Below are 25,568 nucleotides of genomic sequence, written 5' to 3' on the forward strand. Positions count from 1 at the left end.
CCCTTGCACAAATTAGGCAACAAGTGAAGGATGCAGCACTGGCAGTCCTACATCTGAAGAGGCCAAAGAACTTCTAAAATAACACCAAGTCACAGATAACTACTTAGAATAACCTCTCCCTAAGTGCAGTAAGCCAGAGGAAGTCTGACGTTTGATTCATACTCTAGCTTGGGCCACTTCAGGTCTTGAACAATAAGAATATATCTGACCTTATAAACATCATTGCACTTGACCGTGTGTGGCCATACTAAGGTCAATGGTCATGAAAGGGTAAACAGCACTGTGGCTTGTAACCACTTAAGGTCGTGGAGGTGGGTTAAACGTGTCTCTTATACAAAATAGTAACACAGACATTTGGAAACATGATATTGTGAAAATATCCTCATTCAAAATACACATAAGATGAGGGTGAAAATCGAAACCAGTTCCAGTGCTGCTCGAATGAATGAATGAAATGAAAACAGTAACATTGTCGAAAGTACTAACAATGAAATTCATTTACATTTGCTCAATTAAAACAAGATCACAGAATGTTCTCCGTCCTGAAAAAAATGCCCCAAACATAAAAATTGCACCTCAAAACGTAAAAAGAAAACCTATATACAGGTATGACCTTTCCAAGTATCTAAACAGAGAATATATATATGAAATAAAAAGAGCCATAAAGAACCAAATGTGCATTTGGAACAATATAAAAAATAATGCCATTCACTTATATGCTCAAACAGCAGTGTCATTCCCTTGCAGCAACTTGAGATGAATAATATCGCTTGTGACAACAGCAATATCCCTCAGTAATAAATTAAAGCACACACACATTCTGAATTATTAAGAAATGTTCTAGCAGCTCGTTTCTGCATTCTGACTGCCTGGTATCAAATACAGAGTGGAAAACAAATCAATCAACAATGCATTTTTTTATTAAAAGTTGAGGGATGGGCCTGGGGAAATGTAACCACTCTCAAATTCAAAGATGGATGCAAAGACTGACCCTCTCTGATATAAAAATGATAGTTCCCCCATGTTTTGATGTTATACAGTGTTTACATTTACATCGTTCACAAACATTGGAGTAAAACATGCTTATATTTTGGTTTCTGATGGGGTACAACAGTTGAACTAAGCTCATGAGGCATTTATAAGTTATATTCTTCAAAAATGAATGGTTATATATTATTCATTTATACGTTTTTTTAAAAACGGATGTAGCAACTAAGGATTCTAGCTATAAACTAATTTGTTGTAGTAAAGCAATATATTTGTTGTAATTTAAATCACTGTCAAACTTTCCTTTTCCTTCCACTTTGGGTTTTCATGCCATAAGAACCGCAGTTTCTACATCGCTTGATATAAATGTGTTTTTTCACAACACGAAACTAGTCTTCAGAAATGCATTGCAGATAAAACCAATCAAGATTTGCAAATTCATGTTGAACAAATGACCTTTAAAGGGGCAACGTTACATAAATGTTTTGACTTTTAAATTGATGATATATACCCATTGATTGTTGAAGAATATAACTTACAAATACCTAATTAGCTTAGTTCAACTGTCGTACCCCATCGGAGCCCAACCAATAAGCCCGTTTTACTTCATTGTTTGTAAATAATTGTAAACAAACACTATAAAGCTTTAAAACATGGTTAAATTATCATTTTGATATCATGCATGGTCAGTCCTTAGCTCTCTCTATGAATTTGAGATTCAATTTCTCCACCCCTCAACTTTTCACCAAAACAGTGGCAGGGTGGCCACTTTATTGCTTAACCTGCAGATTTACCTTTAAAATATTTTCACTTACTTTTATTTCCATTCCAAAATTCGACATTTCGATATAGGTACATCAGATCTTACGGCATGGGAACCCTCAGTGTTCTATAGGCTAGGTAAGAGGATTCCAAGGAGAATGAACCTCTGTCCCAGCTCTCCCCTCTTCTCTCCACATCCTGCCAGGTTGTGAGTACTCAGGCGCACGCCAGGGAAGGGTGGGAGAGGGCTCTGGAAGCTGAGATGCGATTGGCCCGGGCTGAACTCTAGACATTGCTGCCGGCAGAGAACAAGAGTGTGCTTTAAAAGAACAATAGAATTTCAATGATTCATTAACTCTGAAAATGCCTTGTAACAGAAACATGATTCAAAATGTGTATATTGTACATACAAGGAGCAGGTTGTTCTCCTCCTGGCCCAGGTTGGAAGAGCTGGGTGCAGGGGTCTCAGGGGCACCAACTACAGGTGTATGAGATGGGGCTCTCCCTGGGCCAGTCCTCCTCGCTGGGCAAGCCAATCACCCTGTGGGACATGGGGAAGAGCACAGACACACCCCCAACACAAGGCACTGGTAAAACACAAATCATACATTATTCAAATGCTTTTATCATAAACGACCGATCAAAAGGTGGGCACGGTAGAAGAAAAAAACGAAAAGATTTTCTGGAGCTGCTGAGCCTCAGCGTATCCACGGAACAATGGTCTCAAAAGGAACAGTTTGGCAAAAATGCAGCCAGCGCTCCACATGTCCATGGAGGACATATAACCAGAGTGGAGCAGCACCTCAGGGGCCCCTGTACCACAGTGTCACCACCTGAAGAGAGAGAGAGAGGGAAGAGAGAGGAAGGGAGAGGGTGTGAGACGTTGGATAGGACATAGAAAGATACTTTTTACTTTTATGCATAGTTCCTTTACCTTAATTAGGCTGGGGGACAATGGCACTGTGACAATTGAACAGATTGTGCATTCAAAGGAGGATGTTCTACTCTGTAGACTTACACAGGGTGTAAGGGCGATGTGTTAGGTGTAGATGCACACCAGCCCAATGTCAGCAATCTTCACCTCTCTACGGCTACTAACCAGTACATTCTCCGGCTTCAGATCGCGGTGCACCAGCATGTTGGTGTGCAGGAAGTCCAGCCCATGCAGCAGCTGCATCACCACATCCTGTACAGACAGGAAGCAGTATGACAGCATAGCTCAACCACGTTCTCCTTCTGTGGCTTATTCTGACAAGATATGAGGACATCTGGCCAGAAAAGTTCAAAAGAGAGTACAGTAAAATGTTATACTAATTCTTAATGGAGTGCTTTGGAGTCATTGAGGTTTTTTTCAGTTGCAGGTATGTAAGGGAGCTAAGTCACACCTTCATTTTGTCAAGACTCAGTCCAGTGCTGGGGACCGTGGTGAGGGGGTAGACAGGTCTTGGTCGATGTACTCAAACACCAGCGTCAGGTCCAAACTCCTGTTATTCAGACCAGCAGATGCGTCCAACAACCTTTCAGTAAGATCAGCAATTAAGGGCAATCATTGTGAACCATTTCTGCTGATGAAATGGCATGACACCATGGTATACAATTATAAAACACCATCACAGTGATTTTAACGCCAAAGATCATTATGTATAATTCAAAGGCTATGCAAAAAAAGTTCAGATTTAATTAAATAACAGAAAAATTAAATTACTTTACAATGTTGGGATGGTTGAAATACCCGATCTTACGCAAGAGCGCCACCTCCCGGATCATGAAATAAATACAATTTGATTTGAAAGCAGGAACGCCACTCTCCGTGTCTCCGGGTATGTTCAACTTCTTCACCGCTACAGGTCGCTGTTGATCGCAGACCTCTCTGGTCCTGTACACTTTGCCATATGCGCCTTCACCTCGCTCTGCAAGTATTTCCTAATTCTGATGTTCATCATTGACTTCCATGACCGGCCGATTTCGTAGTTGGATGCAACTAGGATGGAATAGACCGTGCGTAAATGTCTGTAAACAAGCGGTCAAGTAATAAACTGGACAGTGGTGTGAACAACTGCTTCCACAAGCCTACGCCTTTGACTGGTAGACAGGCTTATGACTGTTCATGTGGAGGGGGGTCAAGACGTTCACGATACTTATTTAGCTAGCTAGCTAAATGAACTACTTACGCAAGAGTGAACTTAATTATTAAAGAGTCTAGTCAGCTTTACACAAGACACCGATTTTATGCATTGCCGCTGGCTAGCTAACTAAGTAGCCAGCAATCTTCCTCCAGCTCCACCTAGCAACCACTTGCTAGCTAACCAAAGGGAATCTCAAAGCTGCTTTGTGCAATGTGTGGTTAGCTACACTTAGCTAATATTTAATGAATTGTGATTAACTTACCTTCTCACACCATAAACTGCAGAGATATATACATTTTCAAGACGCTCATAAATTATGGGACCACATTCTGGTACGGCCCCTTATTCTCCTTAACTAATCAGAGCTCTCATCACTGCCGACAGACGTGGTCATGGAGAAGACCTCTGTGCATGTGCCATCCTCATGTCTTGCACATTTTCTATATACACACGTTTATCCATGGGATATTGATGAAAGAATGGTAAATGCATTTTGTGACTTATCATCATAATAATCAAACAATATTCCAGGCCAGCCATGATACCAGTATCAATAGAATTCTAAGGGATGATGATGACTAAAAGGTTAGGAAACAAATATATTCACTCTCTTTGATGAATCCTTCATTATCACAGTTTGTATTCTTGTTACAAAGTCCCCCTCATACATTTACAGAGTGGAATAATTCATTTTTACAATGATCCGCATGAAGACGTGTTTGTAATCAGTGTTTAATAACTCGAGGCATGTTCATTCAAAAACAATCCAGTCTTCACATCCGTGTTCAAATGGAGGCATTAGAAATGTACAGTGGTTAGTGTTACAGCATAGAGCGTTTAAACCTGGTTCACAATTTCGTTGTGTTATGGCTTTTTTTGCAACAGAGGGAGTTAGTTTCACCCTACATTATTACATAGGTGAATTTAGCATAGCTGGTTGGAAGACCGTCTGAAAACTCAGACAGAAGCCACTGTTATCCATCCACAGTATATTGAGTAATGATAAATTATTAACATGTCTGCAGTAGTTATTGGTACTGGTATCAAAAGTATTGGTAACTTAATCTACTCCACCCAACACATTTGTTCTCAATATATTAAGCGTGAAAATATTTAGTGTTAAATCACATCCATCTGCACACTTGATTTATGAAAACACAAATGGGGGGAAAAAGCCATCTATCCCTGGGCTATCATTTCCAAAGGTCGATTGGTTGTAAACTCAATTTCACAGATATGATGCAGATAGCATCCACAGAAAGATTAGACTTTCAAATGTGTTTACCCTCAACTGTGAGAGAGAGAGCAGAGTTCTCTTCACTCATTGATTAGAATAGTCACACCCTCAAACACACAGTAACCGCCTTGAGGGATCTTTTCACTGCGTTGACTGTAGGACCAGAGGTTGAAGCCTGTCCCATGGGCTTGTGTTATTGAAGCGTTCGGTGAGCTGGGTGAAGTTGCCCCTAGATGGTGATCTTGGGTCAGTTTAGCATTTTCCCCATTAATGTGGATTAGGAGAGGGGAAGTTTATCCTAGATCTGTACCTAAGGGAAACTTCACCCGGAGCCAAAACGGGTTGAGGGAGATGGTCAGTCTCGTGTTACTCCAACTTCTTAGTGTCGACACGTTTGGTCTTCTTGGCCAGAGCAATGGCATCCAGGTGCAGGTTACGGTTGAGGATGACAGAACCACAGGTGAGAGCCCCAGCCAGCGCACCAGCAAAGCCACACACAAACACGTCCTGACCTGCACACACACAACACAAACATCAACACGCAGTAGAAACCAGAGCCGATATAGACCTTTAGTAATACTGAAGTCAAACTTATGACTTATTCAAATGCAAAGACATGTGTTAGTCTATCAAAAACATAGACATATAGCTTCTCTCCGATATATCCATGGACCCCATCAGCCGTAAAAGATACTGACCCGTGAGGTAGAGGTTCTTCAGGGGTGTCTGGGGCCGCATGGTGACACTGCACTCAGCGCTGAAACGAGCTGTGCCATGGTCTGCTCCGTAGATCTCCCCTTTAGGGGCTCCAATGTAGTGTGTGTTTGTTATGGGCGTTCCAGCCTCGATGAACTCAACCTAAAGACAGACACAGAGAGAGAAATGGGAGATGTATGCATTGTGAACAGGGCATCTACTACTTTCCATCGAGGTATCAAGTTACATCATTTGTCAAAATTAAAAGGAAATTTATCTAGGTTACAGCTTACTAGTGCATCCACCATAGAGATGTTAGTTTCCCGGACAAGGCAGTCTACCAGAGTTTAGTATGAATGGGCCAAATGCTCTACCTTGTCCCTGGTAATCTTGGGGAAGACGCTCATCACCACCTCCAGAATCGAGTCACAGAATAGCTGCTTCAGCTCCTTGTAATCAGTCCCTCTGTTGGTCGCCTTGTCGTCCTTCCACTCCTCAAACCACTCATAGTTAGCAAAGCTCACCAGACTCAGGGTGGACTTGCCTGTGAAGAACGGAAAAGAAAAGGGGTTGAAACACGTCTGTTCAGCCTTCATTCGGATGGCATCAGATGTTGTAGTTGTGTGCATTTCCAATAATCTAAGTTACAAGATGTTTTGGTATGGTGTAGATCAGAGACCAGCAGGCTGGCACCAGGAACACACTGCATCAACATTGGACAGTCAATAGAATGGAACAAATCAACAGACGTTGAAAAGGCATTTGCAACCATCTGGTACCTGATAGAAAACTACAGAATCCTGTAGTATGTTGTCTTTAGTATTTGGTCCTAACTGTTGTCTTGACAGCATGAAGTAAATTCAATAAAAATTAATACATTTTATCACTAAAACAGTCTCACATCAGGAATAAAACTAAAACGAGGCCAAACACCCAACACTGCAACCCTCGGGGAAATAAAAGGATCAACCCAGAAACACCTGGAGGAGAGATGCCCAGGCCGATATGGCGAGAGCAGCCTCAACCGGTACAACCTGGAAAAACTTGCCTCGAACCGAGTAATATGTAGGATTTTAGCCAATGGATTATGCTCCTTATAGGAGCCAATGGTTTAAATAAGTAAAGTAAGTCAGTGGATGATGCATTTCCAACGATCAAAATAATTCAATCATTTAGTATGGTGAAAATCAGTGCCAGCCCTAGTCTTGTTTCTGCACCTGGTGATCGTTCCTCCCAGGTGGGATCTTTGGCTGATGGAGAGGCCACAAAGAGGAGGGGCACACTTTTCGCTGACTCCTCCCTGTTTCCCTTCAGATAGGTGACAACCCTGTAACATCCAGATAATGGGATTGGTCAAATACTGTAGGCTCTTTAACACCACCGTAAAGAACACTTCACCCTTCTCAGATTCTGGCACAGTCATAAAAACACACATGCAGTGCATTTGGAAAGTATTCAGACCCCTTCACTTTGTTACGTTACAGTCGTATTCTAAAAAGGATTCAATTGTCCCACCCCCCAATCTACACACAATACCCCATAATGACAAAGCAAAATGTTCTTTTTTTATGTTGGCAAATGTATGTGTGTATATATATATATATATATATATATATATATATATATATATRTRTATATATATATATATAWAWAWAAWATATATATATATATATATATATATATATATATAAAATAAATAAAAATATCACATTTACATAAGTACTTAGACCCTTTAGTCAGTACTTTGTGGAAGCACCTTTGGCAGCGATTACAGCCTTGAGTATTCTTGGGTATGACGCTACAAGCTTGGCACACCTGTTTTTTTTTGCTTTGTCATTATGCGGTACTGTGTGTAGATTTATGAGGAAAAAATGCAATTTAATACGTTTTAGAATAAGGCTGTAACGTAACAAAATGTGTTAAAAGTGAACGGGTCTGAATACTTTCAAAATGCACTGTAGACCATGCTTGTTAAAGTGTGAATATCTATAGAGGTTCCAAACATGTTGTGAAATAAGTGCAGTGACGAGTGGTGAGTGAACTGATACTGTCTGTTTTGACAACACTGCATTTTAGTTGTTACCAAACAGATTACTGTAAACAGCACAATCTTTCATGCACACAGTAAAAGGGAGTGAAATACAGAATACACGCACTATCACAGTCTCATGTACCATAGGTTATGTAATGTCACAGTAACACACTTCTCTCTCTCTCTCAAAGTCCACACCACAAGACCTTACACAATGTCTGTCTAAGCAACACATCAGATAAACAGTTGAAGTCAAAAGTTTACACACAGTCAATTAGAATTTGGTAGCATTGCCTTTAAATTGTTTAACTTGGGTCAAATGTGTCGGGGAGCCTTCCACGAGCTTCCCACAATAAGTTGCGTGAATTTTGGCCCATTCCTCCTGACAGAGTCAGGGTCAGGTTTGTAGGCCTCCTTGATCGCACACGCTTTTTCAGTACTGCCCATATATTTTCTATAGTATTGAGGTCAGGGCTTTGTGATGGCCACTCCAATACCTTGACTTTGTTGTCCTTAAGCCATTTTGCCACAACTTTGGAAGTATGCTTGGGGTCATTGTCCATTTGGAAGACACATTTGTGAAAAAGCTTTAACTTCCTGACTGATGTCTTGAGATGTTGCTTCAATATATGCACATCATTTTCTCTCCTCATGATGCCATCTATTTTGTGAAGTGCACCAGTCCCTYCTGCAGCAAAGCACCCCCACAACATGATGCTGCCACCCCCGTGCTTCACGGTTGGGATGGTGTGCTTTGGCTTGCAAGCCTCCCCATTTTTCCTCCAAACATAATGATGGTCATTACGGTAAAACAGTTCCATTTTTGTTTCATCAGACCAGAGGACATTTCTCCAAAAAGTTCAATCTTTTTCCCCCATGTGCAGTTGCAAACCGTAGTCTGGCTATTTTATGGCGGTTTTGGAGCAGTGGCTTCTTCCTTGCTGAGCGGCCATTCAGGTTATGTCGATATAGGACTCGTTTTACTGTGGATATAGATACTTTTGTACCCGTTTCCTCCAGCATCTTCACAAGGTCCTTTGCTGTTGTTCTGAGATTGATTTGCACTTTTCACACCAAAGTACGTTCATCTCTAGGAGACAGAACGCGTCTCCTTCCTGAGCGGTATGACAGCGGTGTGGTCCCACGGTGTTTATACTTGCGTACTATTGTTTGTACAGATGAACGTGGTACCTTCAGGTGTTTGGAAATTTCTCCCAAGGATGATCCAGACTTGTGGAGGTCTACAATTTTTCTTCTGAGGTATTGTCTGATTTCTTTTGATTTTCCCATAATGTCAAGCAAAAAGGCACTGAGTTTGAAGGTAGGCCTTGAAATACATCCACAGGTACACCTCCAATTGACTCAAATGATGTAAATTAGCCTATCAGAAGCTTCTAAAGCCATGACATCCTTTCCTGGAATTTTCCAAACTGTTAAAAGGCACAGTCAACTTAGTGTATGTAAACTTCTGACCCACTGGAATTGTGTTACAGTGAATTATAAAGTGAAATGATCTGTCTGTAAACAATTGTAAAACTAGAAGATGTCCTAAACGACTTGCCAAAACTATAGTTTGTTAACAAGACATTTGTGGAGTGTATGTAAACTTCCGACTTCAACTGTATGTTAATAAGGACAAATAAGGTGTGAATTAAAAGAAAGTCATTAGACAGTGGGGCCAAGCCAAACATTTAGGGTTGAACAATGAGAGGAAGGACCTACAGTTCATCAATGTTGTGCTCTGTGAAGATCCAGTAGTTGTCTGCTTTGAGGCCCAGGTCCTCCTTGGTTCCAGTCAGGCCCAGGAAGATGCTCAGACCTCCCTCCCCGTTTTTCATCATACCAAGCTGCTTCTGGATGGCTGTAGGGAATCACAAGATCATACAACATTCATGATTAGTAGGGATGTGCATCTTTCCCTTTCAAGATGATTCTATATGTTTCTAGATACATGGGCTCCGATACACTAAGTTTGAAACGATTCAGTGCGATTCGGTTTGATTAGAGGAACAAATCGATGCGATGCACTAACGTTTGTTGCATAAACACATTCATTTCAAATTAAATTCTGCAGCTGATGTATAGGTCTATGATCAGGAATAGGCCTACCCCTCATTCGTCAGCGCGCAAAGCTGCGGACAGCGTGCAATTTAACTAGGCTAATTGCCAGGGGTTGTTAGGCATGCAAAACTACTTGTAGATCAATGACTGTCAACATAATTGCATACGTAGTTCCGACACTGAATGAGAGGAAGCAAGTGTCACAAAAGATGAGGTATTTTTGGAAGGTAGAAAGAATGACATTTTATCCCCCCCAAAAAATGGTGTATTAACAATTCATAACATTTGAATCGATTTTCTGACCGATGCATGCTACATTTGGATCGGTTTGGGGTCTCGATGCACTCGTATCTTAAACATTTGAACCGGGGAACAATGCCCATTGGTGAACTGTTACATCCTTAATGATTAGGCATCACAAGGTCATAGAAACATTATGATTAGGAAACAACATCTGGACAACGGCATCGATACAAGTGTCAACTAACAATTCCGTTTTTTTTAACGCAGATATCTTGAACATACACCCACACCATAATACCCTCACCCACCTGGCATGGCCTGGAGTTCCTTGGGCAGCAGCTGCTGGTAGGTGTTGAAGATGCCGGCGTTGGAGATGACCATTGGAGCATGCACATGGATCTCCTCCTGACCCTTCATCACGCTCACACCTGAAACCATGGGAACCAGATGTGGTCAAATCTGACCATCTGTGTGATCAATCAATTCACCTTTCAACCAATCAACCAGTCCTATTCACCAATAGCCTCCTTGTTGTCGTCGAACAGGATGCGGTTGACTGGGGCGCGGACGAGCACGGCCCCCCCGGCTTTCTCAATGATAGGGATCATGTGGTAGGCGATCTCACTGGCTCCTCCTATTGGGTACCAGGCGCCAGTCAGGTAGTGGCAGACCAGCAGGCTGTGCATGGAGAAGCTGGCATCCTTGGGCATGTTACCTGCAGTTCCACGCAACAAAATCGAGTCTTATAAAACCAAACACACAACAAAAAGAGATGCAATTCATTTGGTCCATGTGGAAAGCGTGTCCCCCAAATGTCACAAATGAGTGAACTACATAGGGGACAAGGACGCAGGCTTTCATTTGAGATGGCTGTGGTTATTCTCTCCACTATCAGGAACTACAGCAGCCTACCGTAAGTGCCAAAGACGTAGCTGAAGACAGCCCTGAGGTCATTGTTCTCAGTCAGCCCGTTGACCACCTCGGTCACGCTGCGAGACGCCATGCGGAAGAAGAACGACAGACGATTGGCCAGGCCTGTGTACACCAGGAACTTGGCCAGGGGGACAGGAACGAGCTTCAGCAGACACAGGAACCAAACGTTGCGTCCTGCTTTCTGTTGACGGAATTCATACATGTACACTAACGTTCAAAAGTTTGGGGGTCACTTAGAAATGTCCTTGTTTTTGAAAGAAAAGCACTTTTTTTTGTCCATTAAAATAACATCAAATTGATCAGAAATACAGTGTAGACATTGTTAATGTTGTAGATGACTATAATAGCTGGAAACGGCAGATTTTTAATGGAATATCTACATAGGCGTACAGAGGCCCATTATCAGCAACCCTCACTCCTGTGTTCCAATGGCACGTTGTGTTAGCTAATCCAAGTTGATCATTTCAAAAGACTAATTGAGCAGTAGAAAACCCTTTTGCAATTATGCTAGCACAGCTGAAAACTGTTGTCCTAATTAAAGAAGCAATAAAACTGGCCTTCTTTAGTAGACTAGTTGAGTATCTGGAGCGTCGGCATTTGTGTGTTCAATTACATGCTCAAAATGGCCAGAAACAAATAACTTTCTTCTGAAACTTGTCAGTCTATTCTTGTTCTGACAAATGATGGCTATTCCATGCAAGAAATTGCCAAGAAACTGAAGATCTCGTACAACGCTGTGTACACAGAACAGCAGAAACCCTTCACAGAACTGCACAAACTGGCTCTAATTAGAATAGAAGGAGTGGGAGGCCCCGGTGCACAACTGAGCAAGAGGACAAGTACATTAGTGTCTAGTTTGAGAACAGACGCCTCACAAGTCCTTAACTGGCAGCTTCATTAAATAGTACCCGCAAAATACCAGTCTCAATGTCAACAGTGAAGAGGCGACTCCAGGATGCTGGCCTTCTAGGCAGAGTTGCAAAGGAAAAAAAACATATGAGGTTATTGATGACATCACCATACCTTGACCAGCCTCATGTACTCATCGATGGCCGCCTCCTCCCCAGGGAAGAACTTCTTCAGCTCGTCAGGGAAACGGTTCCTGCCGCTGTAGATGGGGTAGATGCGCCTGTTCTCAGGAGGGCCCAGCACCACCTGGTCAAAGGGGTTGTCCAGCGGCTCCCACTGCAGCTGACCATTGGTCAGCTGGTCAAGCATACAGCGGAAGGGCTTGTGCTCCAACAGGTTCCCGATGTAGTGGATACCTGAGGTGGAGGCATGATTGATTGATTTATTGTATTATTAGAATGTTTTGTATCTCAGATGTCTGGCTCAAATCACATGGGCTTATAAGACACAGTATTATTGATTCATAGTTTGCATTTACAGTGTTTTACACTTAAACTCACAACTTTTTTTTTTGAACAAAACCAGGCTAGGGCTAGCCCAGGACATGCGGTCAGGACATGCGGTCAGTTTTTTTAGGAACTAATTTGGTGTCTCAACTTACTGTTGAGAGTTGCAATAGTAGAATACATAACGTACAATTTCTCTACATCCCATGGCAAAATGATTTTTTTTGGGGGGGAGGGGTCAAGAGGGCAGGCTCTAAAATGTTTTGCAAAATTTCACTTAGGGCCCCCAAAAGGGTAGGGCCGGCTCTGTCTGCATGTGTGGTTATCTGATGTAGGTATAATCAAAACCGCAAGCCACCATGCAGAACCCCACCATCATCAAAGTTGCCCATCCTTGATTTTGGTCAACAACACATAGACCAGGTTCATAGCCACTACCACCTCTGAGTAAAGGAAGGTACCTACCACGTTTAGTAAGGAAAGGTAAACTGATAGCTGCCTTCTAGGTAAGGAAAGGTAAACTGATAAGAGCCTTCTCACCCACGTCAAACTCAAAGCCTTTCTCTGTAAARGTGTGGCAGCAGCCTCCAGCCCGATCATGYTGCTCCAGAACCAGGACCCGCTTTCCAACCTTAGCAAGCAGCACCGCCACCCCAAGACCACCAATTCCACTGCCAATGACAATGGCATCTAGTTTCTCAGGTACTTTACTGGCCAAGAAACCTGGTTAGAAAGAGTAAAAAACATAGAATTAACAGAGATATTGCCAGTTAGATATTCTTACATTAAACAAATAACGATGTATTCCAGCAATATTATCCCCTGGACTGTGCAAAGGCAGCCTATAACCACGTTTCCATCTAAACCATTTCATGGGGATGAATTACCTGACCCATGAAAAAAGTCACGACCGCATTTTCATGGAAACATTAAAATGCAGTACAATTATGTAGGCCTAAATGCAAACAGAATTTGTTCGTTCGACATGGTGGGATCTTTTTGTGTCGGTAAAATGAATTATGTGCACTACGTAATAACGCACAGCCTTTTTCTTTTCTCCGCAAAAAGTCAGTTTGATGGAAACACATGTCGTGGTTTTATGCAGATTTTTGAATATTCGCATGAAAATCTGTACCAAATTGTATACATTTAACTAGTGGAACTGAAACAAGTGTGTGTGTGTAGCAGCTATAAACATGATATAATGCGGGCTGGATTGCGTTTCAACATGAGTTTAGTCACTCGTGCAGTACAGCAGCAATGTCCAGCTTGTGACGCAGTACTGTAGTTGACAAGTGTAGCCATAGGAAATTGTAAATCGTTGTCAGCGGTTCTAACAAACGAAATAGTTGCCTGACCTGCTTTCCTACTACAAATGGATGCTATTGAGTTACATGTGAACGACAGAGCAATTGAATTATGCAACAAGATATAGCTTTCGAAACACACACACACACACACACACACTGGACAAGGGTGACTGCCAAAATAAGAATTACAAAATGTAAATCTGTTTGCGCACATATTCCTATGAAACTATATTTCGTCCATACATCGGTGATCGGTCGAACCTTGTGTCTACGAGACTCACCCTGCTTCAGAACTTTGTTTTTCTCCTTCTTTTGGGTGACCAGTGGTTTAAGCGGCTCACGAGTGTCGATATCAAAGGGATTTGGTCCGGACGTACGGAACACATAGTTGTATACGAATGCAGCTAAAGCAGCACAAATGATTGCTACAATGATCCACATTTTACGAATTTTAATCAGCGCACCTTCTCACTTTAAGTGGATACACAATTCCGCTTGCGAACAAGGTCTGCAATGGTTCCAGGCCACTTGGAACCCTCCCACGCATGACAGATAGCACAGTTGTTTAATGGTATTTGTAGTCGTATCTCCGTCGTTTTCAGCCAAAGAACATTGGGATTATTAAGTAGTGTAAAAAAACAACGCCCATAGTTGTTACAAAACTCTGCTCATTCTCCCAGATTTTATAACGAGAGGATTCTATAAAACTGGCCCGGGTAGGCGTAGTGTCCACCGGGTGAACGCATTCGTTTTGGAAGCGGGCTGCCTCCCAGGCATGACCCGGCTGCACGTAAAACTCAGTTTTAGTCGAACAACGTCGGATTTGACTTTTCGCAGCAGGTTAGGATAATTCACGTAGCAGGCTATGATGATTAGGTTGAGGTTAGGAAAATGGTTCACTTATAAGCAAAAAATATAGTGAACAAAAATATAAACGCAACAATTTCAAATATTTTACTGTGCTACAGTTCATATAGGGAAATTAGTCAATTTAAATAAATAAATTGGGCCCTAATCTATGGATTTCACATGACTGGGCAGTGGCCCACCCACTTGGGAACCAGGGGAGCCAGGCCCAGCCAAACATAATTAGTTTTCCCCCACAAAAGGGCTTTATTACAGACATAATACTCCTGCTTCATCAGCTGTCCGGGCGGCTAGTATCAAATGATCCCACAAGTGAAGAAGCCGGATGTTCACTTTCAGGGATGCAACAAGATGGCGCCAACAGAGATGGTCGCCTCGCTTCAGGTCCTTAGAAAACTATGCAGTTATTTGTTTTATTATGTATTATTTCTTACATTGTTAGCCCAGATAATCTGAAGGGTTTTTACATACAGCCGGGAAGAACTATTGGATATAAAAGCGATGTCAATGTACCATCATTACGACCAGGAATACGTCTTTCCCGAAGCGGATCCTTTGTTCGGACCACCACCCTGGACATGCGATCTCATCCCAGAGGCTGACCCAAAACAACGCGGTCGCCGCAGGAGAGGCAGACGGAGCGGCCTACTGGTCAGACTCAGAAGGCGAGCACACCATCCACCGCTTCCGAGCATATTACTCGCCAATGTACAATCTCTAGAAAACAAGGTGGACGAAATTAGGGCACGAGTTGCCTTCCAGAGAGACATTTCATGGAAACATGGCTCACTCGGGATACGTTGTCAGAGTTGGTACAGCCACCCGGTTTCTTCACGCATCGCGCCGACAGAAACATAAATCTCTCTGGTAAGAAGAAGGGCGGGGGTGTATGCTTCATGATTAACGACTCATGGTGTAATCACAACAACATACAGGAACTCAAGTCCTTTTGTTCACCCGACCTAGAATTCCTTACAATCAAATGCTGACCGCATTATCTTCCAAGACAATTCTCTTCGATTATAGTCACAGCCATTTATATCTCCCCCCCCCCAAACAGATCCCTCGTCGGCCCTGAAATAACTTCACTGGACTCTATGTGAACTGGAAACAATACATCATGAGGCTGCATTTACTGTAAATGGGGATTTTAACAAAGCTAACCTAAGAACCATACTTGTGGACTGGGATATGTTCCGGATAGCCTCAGACAACAACATTGATGTATACGCTGACTCGGTGAGCGAGTTTATTAGCAAGTGCATCAGAGATGTCGTTCCCTCTGTGACCAATTAAAACCTTCCCTAACTAGAAACCGTGGATTGATGGCAGCATTCGCGCAAACCACCGCTTTTAATCATGGCAAGGCGACCGGAAACACGACCAAACAGTGCAGCTATTCCCTCCACAAGGCAATCAAACAAGCAAAGTGTCAGTATAGAGAGTCGCAATTCAACGGCTCAAACACGAGACTACAGTCAATCACGGATTACAAAAAGAACCATCCCTGTCGCGGACACCGACGTCTTGCTCCCAGACAAATTAAACAACTTCTTTGCTTGCTTTGAGGACAATACCGTGCCACTGAAACGACCCCTGAACAAAGCCTGTGGGCTCTCCTTCTACGTGGCCAACGTGAGTAAAACATTTAAACGTGTTAACCCTCGCAAGGCTGCCGGCCCAGACGGCATCCCTAGCCGCGTCCTCAGAGCATGCGCAGACCAGTGGCTGGTGTGTTTACGGACATTTCAACCAATCCCTATCCCAGTCTGTTGTTCCCACATGCTTCAAGATGGCTCCATTGTCCCCTGTTCCCAAGAAAGCTAAGGTAACTGAGCTAAACGACTATCGCCCCGTAGCACTCACTTCCGTCATCATGAAGTGCTTTGAGAGACTAGTCAAGGACCATATCACCTCCACCCTACCTGATAACCTAGACCCACTCCAATTTGCTTACCGCCCCAATAGGTCCACTGACGATGCAATCGCCATCACACTGCACACTGCCCTATCCCATCTGGACAAGAGAAATACCTATGTAAGAATGCTGTTCATTGACTACATCTCAGCATTTAACACCATAGTACCCTTCCAAACTCGTCATTAGGGTCGAGAACCTGGGTCTCAACCCCGCCCTGTGCAACTGGGTCCTGAACGTTGATGGGCGCCCCCCAGGTGATGAAGATAGGAAACATCTCCACCCTGCTGATCCTCAACACTGCACCCTTGTGGGGCCCCATTCTCAGCCCTCTCCTGTACTCCCTGTTCACCCATGACTGCGTGGCCATGCACGCTTCCAACTCAATCATCAAGTTTGCAGACGACACTACAGTGGTAGGCCTGATTACCAACAACGACGAGACAGCCTACAGGGAGGAGATGAGGGCCCTCGGAGTGTGGTGTCGGGAAAACAACCTCTCACTCAACGTCAACAAAACAAAGGAGATGATCGTGGACTTCAGGAAACAGCAGAGCAGAGGGAGTTAAGTTCCTCGGCGTACACATCACGGAAAAACTGAAATGGTCCACTCACACAGACAGCGTGGTGAAGAAGGCACAACAGCGCCTCTTCAACCTCAGGAGGCTGAAGAAATTTGGCTTGTCATCTAAAACACTCAAACTTTTACAGATGGACAATCAAGAGCATCCTGTCGGGCTGTATCACCGCCTGGTACGGCACTTGCACCGCCCTCAACCGCAAGGCTCTCCAGAGGGTAGTGCGGTCTACACAACGCATCACCGGGAGCAAACTACCTGCCCTCCAGGACACCTACAGCACCCGATGTCACAGGAAGGCCAAAAAGATCAAGGACAACCACCCGAGCCACTGCCTGTTCACCCCGCTAATCCAGAAGGCGACATCAGTGCAGGTCCATCAAAGGTATCACTAGTCACTTTAAATAACACCACTTTAATAATGTTTACATATCCTACATTACTCACTTCATATGTATATACTTTATTCTACACTGCATCTTGCATATGCCGCACGCCATCGCTCATTCATATATTTATATGTACATATTCATCCCTTTACATTTGTGTGTATTTGTGTGTATAAGGTAGTTGTTGTGAATTTGTTAGATTACTTGTTACATTTTACTGCATAGTCGTAATAGCACAAGCATTTCTCTACACTCGCATTAACAACTGCTAACCTTGATTTGAGGGATGTAAACAAATTTGTGCACAAAATTAGAGATCAGCTTTTTGTGCATATGGTAAATTCAGGGATATTTTATTTCAGCTCATGAAACCTACATGTTGCGTTTATTTTTGTGTAGTATAAATCAGCTCAAAACAAAAGCACGTGGAGTAATGAGTAGGATTCTGTTTTCACTTGCAAAAGTGATTGCTTTTGAAAGCGTTGTATCTGCCTTCCACATGAAAACTAGTTTGAAAATTCAAACGTATATTTTATGAAAAAGAGATCATGCTGCCTTGTTGACAACATAAGGGAGTGGCGCAGATTGTTGTTCGATTTGAGCTGGCCGCTCCTCCTCCCTCACTGGCTTCGCCTGGTGAAGTGATGGCCCATAGGCAAGTTCAAACCGGGCCATCTTATTCTACTGCTGCCACCGATTGAACATAGACTCCAAAGAACATATCACTTGGTCATGCATTACATAAATGTGTGGACAGGGCAGAAAATGATACCATTACATGCCTCACCCGTATTTCACATTAAAATAGTGGACAGTGAAAACATTCATATTTTTTTATTTTTAAAAAGTCAAACCACAACAGTATCATGAGCAAGTTAAATACTAAAGCAATTGCGCAAAAACTGAAAAGGTATCCCAAAGTACAAAATACGGTATCGTTTCCCCGCACAGAAAATTCATACAAGATGTTAGTTTGATGCAAGTATTTGCATTGTCAATGAGAAATGCAGTGAATATACAGTCAAAAGTTAAGACCCACCTACTCACTCAAGGGTTTGACTTTCTTGTTACTATTTTCCTTCAAACTTTGCTTTCGTCAAAGAATCCTCCATTTGCAGCAATTACAGCCTTGCAGACCTTTGGCATTCTAGTTGTCAATTTGTTGAGGTAATCTGAAGAGATTTCACCCCATGCTTCCTGAAGCACCTCCAAGTTGGATTGGCTTGATGGGCACTTCTTACATACCATACGGTCAAGCTGCTCCCACAACAGCTCAATAGGGTTGAGATCCGGTGACTGTGCTGGCCACCCCATTATAAACAGAATACCAGCTAACTGCTTCTTCCCTAAATAGTTCTTGCATAGTTTGGAGCTGTGCTTTGGGTCATTGTCCTGTTATAGGAGGAAATGCGCTCCAATTAAGTGCCGTCCACAGGGTATGGCATGGCGTTGCAAAATGGAGTGATAGCCTTCCTTCTTCAAGATCCCTTTTACCCTGTACAAATCTCCCACTTTACCATCACCAAAGCACCCCAGACAATCACATTGCCTCCACCATGCTTGACAGATGGCGTCAAGCACTCCTCCAGCATCTTTTCTGCATCTCACGTTCTTCTTTGTGATCCGAACACCTCAAACTTAGATTCTTCTGTCCATAACACTTTTTTCTAATCTTCCTGTCCAGTGTGTGTTCTTTTGCCCATCTTAATCTTTTCTTATTATCGGCCAGTCTGACATATGGCTTTTTCTTTGCAATTCTGTCTAGAAGGCCAGCATCCCTGAGTTGCCTCTTCACTGTTGACGTTGAGACTGGTGTTTTGCGGGTACTATTTAATGAAGCTGCCAGTTGAGGACTAGACACTAATGTACTTGTCCTCTTGCTCAGTTGTGCTCCGGGGCCTCCCTCTCCTATTCTAGTTAGAGCCAGTTTGTGCTGTTCTGTGACGGGAGTAGTACACAGCATTGTACGAGATCTTCAGTTTCTTGGCAATTTCTCGCATGGAATAGCCTTCATTTCTCAGAACAAGAATAGACTGACGAGTTTCATAAGAAAGTTATTTGTTTCTGGCCATTTTAAGCCTGTAATCAAACCCGCAAGTGCCGATGCTCCAGACACTCAACTAGTCTAAAGAAGGCCAGTTGTATTGCTTCTTTAATCAGAACAACAGTTTTCAGCTGTGCTAACATAATTGCAAAAGGGTTTTCTAATGATCAATTAGTCTTTTGAAATTATAAACTTGGATTAGCTAACAAAACGTGTCATTGGAACACAGGAGTGGTGGTTGCTGATAATGGGCCGCTGTACGCCTATGTAGATATTCCATTACAAATCAGCCGTTTCCAGCTACAAAAGTCATTTACAACATTAACAATGTCTACACTGTATTTCTGATCAATTTGATGTTATTTTAAATGGACAAAAAAAAATGTTTTTCTTTCAAAAACAAGGACATTTCTAAGTGACCCCACACTTTTGAACGGTAGTGTAACTCTGGGTCTTCCTTTCCTGTGGCGGTCCTCATGAGCCAGTTTCATCATAGAACTTGATGGTTTTTGCGACTGCACTTGAAGAAACGTTCAGTTTTTGAAACTTTCCAGATTGACTGACCTTCATGTCTTAAAGTAATGATGGACTGTCGTTTCTCTTTGCTTATCTGAGCAAATCTTGCCAAAATATGAACTTGGTCTTTTACCAAATAGGGCTATCTTCTGTATACCACCCCTACCTTGTCACAACACAACAGATTGGCTCAAACGCATTAAGGAAATAAATTCCTCAAATTAACAATGTTAATTGAAATGCATTCCAGGTGACAACCTCATGAAGCTGGTTGAGAGAATGCCAAGTGTGTGCAAAGGGTGGCTACTTTGAAGAATCTCAAAAATGTTTTGATTTGTTTTACACTTTTTTTGGTTACTACACGATTCCATATATGTTATTTCATAGTTTTGATGTCCTCACTATTATTCTACAATGTAGAAAATAGTAAAAATAACAAAAAACCCTTGAATGAGTAGGTGTCCAAACTTTTGACTGGTACTGTATAATGAAGGTATAACACACCAGTGTTCCATCAGCATTGTTTAGTTCATTCTGACATACTTTTTATTTTGGGGAAAATTCAGAACATAGTAAAGGACGTGCTCTGTGAAGGATGGCTATGATAAAATTGCAATCCAAAAAATACAAATAAAAAGGTAAGTCTGTGGGGCGAGTTCAATTCATGTGTAGACCTTTGCCTTCTGTCAGGAGGGCATGTGGAGCCGTGATAAAAGTTCAAGCACTTTTGATCCCTTGCCACTGGGGGAGTCATGGTTATCTTGTGGGGTCATCTCCAGCCCATAGAGGTGCTCAAGGAAGCTATACAGGGAGGCTAGCTGATCTGGGTACCCCAGTTCAAACACACGCAGAAGCTTGAAAAGCTTGTCCAGTGCATTGCTCAGGCCCTCCTGAGGCAGGGGGATTGCCATCCTATCAACGGGGAACACGATGCAAAGCTGCCGGCCAGGGGCCTCCAGGGGCCCCACGCTCACTATGTAGGGCTGAGCGTGGGAGGCAGACTCTGGGCCCTCCAAGGAGGTAGGGTCACAGAATAAGGAGGACACCTCGGTGTCCATCTGTAGAGGAATAAAGGAGGAAAGGTCTTTCAAAGGGGTTCTTCAATTACATTCCTTCAAAAGGTTATTGTTACCCTTCTAAAGTTGCCAACAAGTTCCTTCTAAAACTCCCCTAGTTCACAAACTGTTAATCTATATAGCAAAGAGGAAATGTCTGAGTTTATTACTCAGTCTGACCAGGAAGTATAAAAAAAATTATAAACTGTTGCTCACCGGTACAATGTCCACCAGATACCGAATGGCCTGCCTGACACTGCTCCTGGAGGGTAAGGAGGCTCTACTGGTGTTTGTTGGTGGTAGTACATAGATCAGGACCTTCAGCATAGTCAGGGTGTAGGAGTCTGCAGAGGAATCAGAGGGGAACAAATACGTGCAACTTGGCATAAAACAACTCAAACAGAACACAGCAATGTACTCTGACCACTGAGTAAATCATTCAGATAATTTTCAGTCAGTCTGTCAATGGTTTATTAGGAGGTTGACTGTAAAGTCTCTATTCCATGTATACTGAACAAAAAATAAACGCAACATGCAACAATTTCAACGTTTTTACTGAGAAATAAACTTTGTGCATATGGATAATTTCTGAGATTTTATATTTCATGAAACCAACACTTTAAACATGTTGCGTTTATATTTCTGTTCAGTGTAGTTAACCTCTGACCTCCTTGCTGTGTGGCAGCCAGCTGGAGAAGTGCAGAGATGTCTGGGTGTTTTTCGCACTCTGCGATCTGGTACACCCTGGGCAACACGAAAGACGACCACTGGGCCAGAAAGGAGTGGCCTTTACCTGGGAACATCCTCTCAAACTCCAGGTCAATCTGAACAAAGAAACACCTTTCAGATCCCAATAATACACTTAGTCACCAATGCGTTGTTCCACTTCAAAAAGCACAAGAAAGAGGATTTTTACACCCACCGACTCAAATTGTTCTGAAATCGTTTGCTGTTTGGAAAGTGATACAACAATCAATTCCACAAATATTCTAGTTTAAAAATATATATATTGTATCGTCTGAGAAATTAAGCTAATTGATCGCATCCAAATAGGCCATTTGAATTTATACGATTCATATCATAATCAATAAATAGACATGAGGAATCCAAAGGAATAGACAAGTGGCCAGTGGGTGGCTTTTGACCACTTCTTTGATTCCTCATACAGTATCTTACCTCATTGTTAGGAAAAAGTTTGGTTCAAATTGGATGTTAGGTACTATAATATTTCAGAAATATATGAATCCTAAAAATAAAAAAACTGGCCATTTTAGGTACAATCAATTAGCTTAATTTCTCAGAGATTTAATTATATATCATTAAAATAATGTTGCAAGAATGCTAACCTTGTCGGTTTCTAACTTCAGAAACAGCTTCAGAACAATTTGAGATGGTGGGTGTCATACACCTGGCTGAAATGACATGGAATGACCCTAATACAAGTCTATCTGTGGCCTTTCTAGTCGAGTGAGCATCAGTGGCTTTCTCCATGAAGACTGGACTCACCGTGGCGGGTACGTCAAGAAAACGTGGATACTCGGCCAACACAGCCCTCATACTAGGCCGTGTGTTGTTGATCCACCTCCTGCGTGCGTTGAATGTGAGGTCCATAGCACCGTGGATGGCAGGCAGATTCCTGGTCAGGGGCCTGGTTTTCTTCATCAGCTCTACCCACCTCTGGGTCTCCTCGCTAGACTGGCTCTCCAGGAGCCCAGGTCCCGATCTAGGTCCAGCGGGGTCCAACAGGCCTGGCTCTGGCCGACGCCTCTTCAGCACATACTTCTTCTTGTGGTCTTCAAGGGTGCGTCGAGAGTTGCGCAGGCGCGTCTCAATGTAACCCGTACGGGACAACGGGTCGTACAAGTGTTCCTGCACAGAGAGAGAGAGAACACGAAAAGACAATTGTCTGTTCAGTAAGTGAGAATTATGTAAATCCTACACTAATCAATTTACTAACTCACGATGCCATTGATGCCAGCAGAGGGTGCACAGAGCCTGAGTCCTGGGAAGAGCTCCACTATGTGCTCTGCCAGCATGGTCTTCTGAGCAGAGGTAGGGTAGCTGCAGAGAAGGACAGGAGATTAAACGTCAGAAACACTCACAAAACATTGAGTCTAAATGGAAGAGAAAAATCTCTGCTCTCTCAGTCCCTTCCCTTTCTCATCCCAAACACACATACAATCAGCTCCTCACAATCCAAACTCCTCCACGATGAAGGACACAGAGAACTTGATGAGCTTCCTGCGGGACAGCTCACACAGACAGCCCTCCCTCTCGTACTCCCGCACCACCTCAGGACACAGCTGCTCCAGCCACAGGCGCAGGCGACCTACAAAGTCCTGTGGACCAGCCTCCACCTGCTCCTGCCCAAACTCACCGGGCTCCACACCACTCTGAGAATGACAGGTTTAGATAAGTTAATTAAGGACCGAGGTTCACATTATGTCAATTAACATTTGGTGCCTAATATGTTTTATGAGATTGCGAGGTCGGCGATCGAGGACTGAGTAGATGTGCTTTACTCACATTGGTAGAATGAGGCAGAGGCAGAGCAAGGGCTTCCTCAGCCATGCAGCATCTCTCCATCTCAGGCCGCTCTGTTTTGATGTTGGCTGGGCTGAAGCAGGGGTGCAATGCATCCTGGGGCTTGGCAGCCATCTCTCCCTCCAGGGGCACAGCCACAGTCCTCAGGTCTCCTTCATGCAGCCTGTGGTCATCTGCAACTGAACATTAGCAGAGAGGAGACAATGAGGAAGAGCATGAGGTAGCCTAGCAAGCCGCCTGATCTCGCGAACTTACATGAATGGTTCGCTGTACGGATATGCCATTCATGTAAGCTCGCGATATCAGGCAGCTTGCGAGGCTACATGAAAATACTGCAAGTCACGATATCGAGAGAGCCTCTCTCACTAAGGCTTTCTTTTCTCTGTAAAACTACATCACAACCATCTTTCACTACATTGAGTCAGGACTTACAGTGAGTGGTACCTCCCCCGTCAATAAGGGCCATGTCTTCATTGTGCTCCGTCTTGTACACTCTGTTCATCAGCTCCCACTCCTCTGGGATCCCCATGCCCTGACCCTCCTCAAAGTCCACCATCACCGGCCCAGCCGACACAAGGTCAAATGGGTCAGGCAGTCCAGCACAGTCCTCCACCACCTCCTGGGGATGGGGCTCCACGGTGGTCCTTTGTGATGCTTGGGAGGTCGAGCAAGTGGTCTGACCCATTGGATTCTTAATGTTGCCACGCCCACCACCCCCCCTCTGTCCTGTGTTACAGAATGCCTCTGAAGACCCAGCCTGCACCCTCCAGTCACCCCCGCTGGGGGCTTCTAACCTCTGCTTCAGTCCCAGGGTGTCCTGGTCCCTCTGGGTCACTGAGGAGAGTCCCTGCTGCTGGTCCCCTTGGAGCCCGGTTAACAGACGCACAGTCTCACACAGCACAGACTCCACTGCTGTACGCACTGCCTCCTCAATGGCCCCACCCAGTCTGTCCCTCAGGAAGCTGATGGACAACTGGACATCCATCTTGGCACAGCTCTACCTGGCTGCCTCTGTGACTTTAGACACCAACTTCAGCTTCGGGCTCTATGGGATGGTATGTAGCTAGTCTATTCAAAAACCACCAAACCTGGGTATTGTCAAAGATTCTCTAGTATAAGTTATTGCTTAAGTTCTTCCTCTCTGATAATTGATATGACCACCTCTCTAAGCCTCTCTCACTTGGAGCGTCAACCAGAGATACACACTGAGTAATATGAATTTTACTAAGAACAATCATATTAGCTCTTCACCCTAAAACTACAGATATCCTGGCAACCCAAAAACCAATGTCAACATAGCTAGCTAAGCTGGATCACTAACTAGTAACATTACTACCATATTATGCGGAAGACACATTTCGGTTGAATAGAATGAGTTTTGCAACTGACTAGGTATCCCATTATGATTGCTAGCAACAAAACAAGCTCCCTAGCTAGCTAATCATTTCCATTTCCTATCTCTGTAAATTAACAGATTCATTCAACTAGTTAACATCACCAACATTTCACAGCAAATTATCGAAACAATACTTGAAGTCTACGCGGGATTGGGACTTTAAACCAAAGCTACAGTGCGTAAAACATTAATATATAAATATTTGAAGCGTTCTAGCTAGCTAGCTAGCTATCGGTTCTAGCTAGCTATCGTCCCCTAAATAAAACGTCATCAGCAAGAGGCTTCATAGAAGAGACCGGTGTGAAGCCAGTCAGTGTACAGAGATTTGACTATAATTATTCAGCAGTAATGTTGCCAATGATCGAGCCAAATGAATTGTTCATATTGAAATAGTTGATGTCATACATTTCACAGAACATTGGCCTGGACACTGCAGAGAGGAAATGTCATGAATATAATTGTTTCCCCAGACTCAATCCCTTTGCTTTTAATGGATGAATATAAAAAGCCCCCTGACAG

At 43.2% G+C, this 25,568-nt stretch overlaps 2 protein-coding genes and 1 pseudogene across 2 annotated transcripts; all 3 read right to left on the reverse strand.

The window, feature by feature from the left end:
- Positions 1 to 1,965: 1,965 nt before the first annotated feature.
- Positions 1,966 to 5,296, reverse strand: LOC111980082 (cyclin-dependent kinase 4-like; annotated as a pseudogene).
- On the reverse strand, positions 4,594 to 14,552 carry LOC111980733 (all-trans-retinol 13,14-reductase). The gene is made up of 11 exons (XM_024011662.2): positions 14,024 to 14,552; positions 12,973 to 13,155; positions 12,101 to 12,342; positions 11,057 to 11,258; positions 10,662 to 10,859; positions 10,453 to 10,572; positions 9,563 to 9,701; positions 7,026 to 7,135; positions 6,183 to 6,352; positions 5,811 to 5,970; positions 4,594 to 5,624 (listed from the first exon to the last, which is right to left on the reverse strand). Exons 1-11 carry the CDS (start codon positions 14,181 to 14,183, stop codon positions 5,479 to 5,481), a joined length of 1,830 nt encoding a protein of 609 aa, XP_023867430.1. The 5' UTR covers positions 14,184 to 14,552; the 3' UTR covers positions 4,594 to 5,478.
- A 6,002-nt stretch (positions 14,553 to 20,554) lies between these two features.
- LOC111981823 (uncharacterized) lies at positions 20,555 to 25,300 on the reverse strand. Its single transcript, XM_024013279.2, has 8 exons — positions 24,086 to 25,300; positions 23,636 to 23,832; positions 23,303 to 23,502; positions 23,071 to 23,170; positions 22,616 to 22,978; positions 21,777 to 21,933; positions 21,326 to 21,453; positions 20,555 to 21,112 (listed from the first exon to the last, which is right to left on the reverse strand). The coding sequence occupies exons 1-8, from the start codon at positions 24,636 to 24,638 to the stop codon at positions 20,741 to 20,743; spliced, it is 2,070 nt and encodes a 689-aa protein (XP_023869047.1). The 5' UTR covers positions 24,639 to 25,300; the 3' UTR covers positions 20,555 to 20,740.
- Between the last annotated feature and the right edge of the window lie 268 nt (positions 25,301 to 25,568).

Source organism: Salvelinus sp. IW2-2015, linkage group LG20 (genome assembly GCF_002910315.2).
Source record: "Salvelinus sp. IW2-2015 linkage group LG20, ASM291031v2, whole genome shotgun sequence".
NCBI classification, from domain to species: domain Eukaryota; kingdom Metazoa; phylum Chordata; class Actinopteri; order Salmoniformes; family Salmonidae; genus Salvelinus; species Salvelinus sp. IW2-2015.

Bases quoted from the DNA above. Each gene is read 5' to 3' on its own strand.
- LOC111981823 (XM_024013279.2), bottom strand. From the start codon at position 24,638: ATGGATGTCCAGTTGTCCATCAGCTTCCTGAGGGACAGACTGGGTGGG. The intron at 23,171-23,302 runs GTGAGGAGCTGA...CCTTCTCTGCAG, and splicing joins ATCGTGGAGGAGTTTGGATT to CTACCCTACCTCTGCTCAGA. The intron at 22,979-23,070 runs GTGAGTTAGTAA...CTCTCTGTGCAG, and splicing joins CTGCTGGCATCAATGGCATC to GAACACTTGTACGACCCGTT.